This window comes from Sorghum bicolor, chromosome 1, assembly GCF_000003195.3.
Source record: "Sorghum bicolor cultivar BTx623 chromosome 1, Sorghum_bicolor_NCBIv3, whole genome shotgun sequence".
NCBI classification, from domain to species: domain Eukaryota; kingdom Viridiplantae; phylum Streptophyta; class Magnoliopsida; order Poales; family Poaceae; genus Sorghum; species Sorghum bicolor.
Genome location: NC_012870.2, coordinates 9,634,647 through 9,640,054, shown reverse-complemented (window position 1 = coordinate 9,640,054; position 5,408 = coordinate 9,634,647). Strand labels below are relative to the sequence as shown.

At 39.9% G+C, this 5,408-nt stretch overlaps 1 protein-coding gene across 1 annotated transcript; it reads left to right on the top strand.

Annotated features, from left to right (window-relative positions):
- Positions 520-4,518, top strand: LOC8063409 (uncharacterized membrane protein At4g09580). Its single transcript, XM_002466557.2, has 4 exons — positions 520-1,020; positions 2,732-3,002; positions 3,130-3,300; positions 4,188-4,518. The coding sequence occupies exons 1-4, from the start codon at positions 755-757 to the stop codon at positions 4,317-4,319; spliced, it is 840 nt and encodes a 279-aa protein (XP_002466602.1). The 5' UTR covers positions 520-754; the 3' UTR covers positions 4,320-4,518.

Here is a 5,408-nt window from a genome sequence, read left to right as displayed (position 1 = left end):
TTTAGCCAAAATAAATAAAAAAGAAAAAGACAAAAACCTTTATAGCAAAAATTTTGTACTAAAGCGTACCATATTATATATTCATTGTGTAAATCTACTTATGTGGAGTCCAAAAAATTAGATTTTTTATTTTATAATTTTTTGTGATTTAATATGATTTTTTAAAGATTCAGCCGAAATAAGAAAAGAAAAAGCCTAAACCAATGTCACTATAGCAAATCCACTATTCACTGTAGCAAAACTGTCTTCGAAACCACTCGAGGAAGGTAAAGTATACGATTTGAAAAGTTGAGAGAGATGGTATGTCCAGATTTGGAGTTGAGGTAGGAAAATGAGACTTTCGTGAAAGTTGAGGAAGAAAAAATAGACTTTTCCATGAAAATACTGTACTTGTCGGCCTAGGAGTCCAAGTCCTGGTCACCAAAGGCCCGGGACAGAACTCGGCCCAAGTCCGGCCCTTTAATTAATAAGTCAAAGGTCAAGAGACACCGGATCAAACACGGTAACCCAAAGAAAAAAAAAACGAAAAAAGCCGAACCAAAAACGCGACGCGGCACAGAACATAGCACCGCACCTCCGGCCTCCTCCGACCTCCTGTCTTCGGTGTCGCCGCCCGCCCCGCCACCCCATGAGGCCGCCCCCGAGACATGCCTCGTAGCCCCGGCGTCAGCAGCAGCAGCAGCAGCAGCAGCAGCAGCAGGCGCTCCCACCGCGTCGCGTCCCCCGCCCCGCCGCCGCGGCCGCCGTCGCCGGCATGGCCATGCCGTTCGCGCGCCGCGACATCGAGGCGGCGGGCGCCGGCGCGGGCCCCGGCAGCGATGACTCTCCTGCCGCGAAGAAGGGCAAGCCGGAGCTCTCAGGGGCGCGCCCGGCTTTGACGAGGTCCGAGGCGCTCGCGTTCGCGGCCGTGCTCGCGCTCTTCACCGCCGGGATCTTCTGCGTCTTCCTTACCGCGCCACGCGGCGAGTTCGGGCAGATCCTCCGCCTCCCGCGCAGCCTCTCCGACGTCCGCCTTCTCAAGTAAGCATATCTCTGCGCGCTTGCTCGTGGTTCCCCCGATCGGCTTTTTTATTTGGATCGAAGCTATTTCGTATCTGAGACGCGTAGTGTAAATCGGGTATCTGAAACACGTAGTGTAGATCGTACTGTATCTATTGATTCACTAGTGCTAGTTTGGGTGTGGTTTCGGATGCCGATTTCTGAGGAGTAGGCTGTTCTTCAACATCAGAATAACTTGATGGAGAGGTGAGATTTCGTGATGCGTGAGATCAAAGATGAACACGTGGTGCAATCAAATAAATACTGAAGACATGTTTTAGTAGATGCAAATTTAAACATCAGATATATTGGGTGCTAATTTCAAGGAAGGGGACAAAAGAGGCTTGCTTTCCTATTTGATCTTGCAGTGGCTGCAACAATGGGAGACTTTGTCTAAGTCAAAACCTCGTAGGAATTAGGCAAGATTAAGTGCTCATTGGATGTACAAATTTCAATAGTGTACTTGTTGTGGACAGCGAGTTTGCTTTCTTTCTTGCTGTAATTGTCATGGACAACGACTAGCTTTCTTTCTTGCTGTAAATTTCATCTCTTGGGAGTCGGTACCTCAGTACCACTATAATTCTTCTCAGGTTAATTAGCAGGGGAAGTTTGCAAGTATATTGGCCTTGCGTGTCAATTTTTCATAGCTCCACGTTACCAACAAGATGAAAGATGCTACCCACATTTATGTTGGATTTTGCATGTTAGAGAAGTACTTAGTTATAGATATAAACACTGGACACTGGACAAAGCTCCCCATTATCATCATCCATCAGATAACACGATTTAACCTTGTAAATCGATATTTGAACTAACTTAGTTATTTGAAATGTAAATATGAACATTCAAGCAATTTGAATTTTTGTTGTTTATTATACATTTTACTCACCTTTCACAGTACAAAATAGACATATTTGACCTCTCTCTCCATCAACTAAGTTGTAGGATTGTTTCGCCTATCCCTCAGTTCTGGGTTACTAATTTAACAAGACAAGAACTCACTGAAAATTAGTTATAACTACCAATTGGTCATTTGTTCTGATGAATTAGGATGTGACCTTGCATTTCTGTTACAACCAGCCAACCACTCACCAAACCATAGTACATTCAGTTATTTACTTACATTTCTTGTTAGTTGTTACAACAACATAGACACTCATTTTGTTTGTTTTGGCTAATTTAACAATTTCATTAGGTGTCTAAGGGACACTGAAGTATTTACCAAAATCTAGCACACTGAGTGGTGCTCCTACGTTTCAATTACAGTCCCCTTCTAAGATACAAGCTGAGTGCATCTGATGCTATGCTATTTTCCTATTTGAACATTTTACTTGTACTAGTTTATTAACCATATAATTCTTAGAATTTTCAATCTTAGCACAGATGTTCCTGAAGACATAGCCAATTTGTTTTAATTGATTTTCTACTAGACTTACACTCTGTTACCATTGGTGGATAATAACATGAAAAAATTGTAAGTCATTTATGCTTTTATAGTATCTAGACATAGCGTGCATCTAGGTGCATATCAAAAGTTATGGACCTAGGAAAGCGAAAACGACTTACAATTTGGAACAAAGTAATTTTCATGTCCGCAATCTTTGTAGAGTACAGTGAGAATGAAATTAGTGGATATAGTTTGGGATTAAGACATATCTGTTGCTGTTTGCCAATACTTTTTATAAACTTGCAGAGACAATCTTGCTGTATACGCGAGGGATTATCAAACAAATTTTATATTGGGTTATTGCTCAATATACATCTTCATGCAAACATTCATGATCCCTGGAACAATATTCATGTCTTTACTTGCTGGGGCTCTTTTTGGAGTGATTAAAGGTGGCATTTTGGTAGTTTTCACTGCCACAGCTGGTGGATCGTCCTGCTATTTTGTCTCCAAGCTGATTGGCAGACCCTTGGTTAGTTGGTTGTGGCCTGAAAAACTGAGATATTTCCAGTCAGAGGTATCTTCCTGCTATGCCTGTTCCTTGAGATCCTTCCTGCAACACAAAGTTCAGCTGCTTCTTTATTTCATAATAAAAATGACCTATAGTGATGTACTAGTAACAAATACCATTGTTTCTGATGCAGATTGCTAAGAGGAGAGAAAAGCTATTGAATTATATGCTTTTTCTGAGAATAACTCCAACTTTGCCCAATACATTCATAAATATGGCGTCACCCATTGTTGACATACCTTTCCATATTTTCTTCGCTGCAACACTAGTTGGTCTTATTCCAGCATCTTATATTACTGTAAAGGTAATCTTCTTCTTTAACAGAGTTGGTATGATTGTTTGACTCATTTTTGGATTATGTTGAATCATTAATCAACCAAAGTACATGTTGTATTGTTAAGAAATCACTTGAAACCTGGACTTGGGTGCTTAAGCATCAAGAGTGCCAAATATGTGTCATTGTTTAGGGTTCAAAATGTATGGCATTGTTCTTATGCTGAGGTTTGATGAATGGAGATGAAAGATAACATGTGTCATGAACTGCCCAAGCATGTCTTTGCTGATGGCTTCAAACCTCTAACAAAAGTACTACATATCTTTGAAGTGTTCTGGGTTTAGTGGAAGCTTTATGAGCAAACATCATCATGCGTGGCTGGGCCTGGGGGCTCCTTACCTATAACTGTTGTTAATTCCAATTAACCAGTAGGAACCTTGTTAGACTATCCATACTACCCATCCCCGTGCAACCTCTAAGCATACTTAGGCCCTGTTTGGTTCCCCTTGCTAAATTTTAGCTAGCTAAATTTTAGTCACTTTAGTAGCTAAAGTTCCAAACACATTGACTAAAAGGAGCTAAAATAGTTTAGTTCCATTAGTCACTCAAGAGTAGCTAAAATAATTTTAGCTAGCTAAATTTTAGCAAGGGGAACCAAACAGGCCCTTAGTCAACCCTTTTTCACTGCTAATAGGCTACTTCCTTGTCCTAGAAACTACCTGAGCTGTGAGCTTCACCTACTTTATGCTTCCCTGTAACTCCAGTGAACATTTTTTATCAACCTTCTCTATATATTGCATTGAAATAACGAATCTAACCTTTCTTTGGAGCCTGGTGGTCTCGTTCCTTGATTATACTTGCTTTTCAGCATTTTCAGTCATTTTCCTGTTAATAATTTTCGTGTCATTGTCATGCAGGCTGGTAGAGCCCTAGGCGATCTGAAATCAGTTAGGGAGTTGTATGACTTTAAGACATTAGTGGTTCTGTTCCTTATTGGATCTGTTGCTGTCGTGCCAACAATCCTGAAAAGGAAGAGAACATACGAATGATGTCTAGAACATCTACATACTTAGATGCTCAAAATGTATTAGGATTTTTTTTCACCTTTCTTTTTGTTTTCTTGATATCATATACATATTCAATTCTATACGTAGAGATGTAAAATTGAATGCTTTCTAATACCAGATGATGCCATCATTGTATCTGCATGTCTCCTGTTCATTGATCTGTACCATTGTCAGTTGTTCACTCGTGCTACTGTGCATGCTTATATTATCTGCGCTGAGAATTTATGTTATCGGTGTGTTGTATGACTCTCTGTATTGCACTTTATAGCTTATATTAATCTCAAAGTACTGTTTTTTTAGAAATGGGTTGGGTATTCCTAATGATATCTTTTTCTTTTCTTTTTCTAAACAAAGGAACACAAAATAGAGGAAAGAGAAAAAAAATTGGAGGAATAGGATATAGGTGTTGTGGGGGAAACAGAGGAATGAAAAATGTATGAAGATGTAAATAGAGGCCTTTGTAACGTAGGAATTTATAACAGTAGATTTTCAAAACATAAAGTGTGAATAAAAAGATAAACATTTGTTTTGTTATTTTCAAGCAAATAAACATACGTGACTATATTACTACATATGAGATAGGACTAAGGAGAAAATAGTATGATTTGAAGACAAGAGATTTTGAGGTGTTACAAACAAGACCCTATAGCTGTGACAAGGGTCCGATAGCTGTGACGGGGTGTGACAAGGGTCATTGTGACAAGAATCCTTTGTATGGAGACATGAAATATGCTTAAGTGTGAATTTTTACCATAGTATGAAGATAAGAGATTTTGAGGTGTCACAAACAAGTCCCTATAGATGTGACAAGCTGTGACAAGGGTCCTATACCTGTGACAAGCTGTGACAAGGATCGTTGGTACGGAGACATGAAATATGGTTAAGTGTGGATTTTTACTATGGTTTGAAGACAAGATATTTTAAGGTGTCACAGACAAGGCCCTATAGCTATGACAAGGGTCTGATAGCTCGGACGGGTTGTGACAAGGGTCCTATACCTGTGACAGGCTGTAACAAAGATCCTTGGTATGGAGACATGAAATATGGTTAAGTGTGGATTTTTACCATGGT

Excerpts from the sequence above, each read along its gene's own strand:
- LOC8063409 (XM_002466557.2), top strand. The coding sequence starts at position 755 with ATGGCCATGCCGTTCGCGCGCCGCGACATCGAGGCGGCGGGCGCCGGC. Across the intron at positions 3,003-3,129 it reads TGAGATATTTCCAGTCAGAG|ATTGCTAAGAGGAGAGAAAA; the intron begins GTATCTTCCTGC and ends TTTCTGATGCAG. Across the intron at positions 3,301-4,187 it reads CATCTTATATTACTGTAAAG|GCTGGTAGAGCCCTAGGCGA; the intron begins GTAATCTTCTTC and ends ATTGTCATGCAG.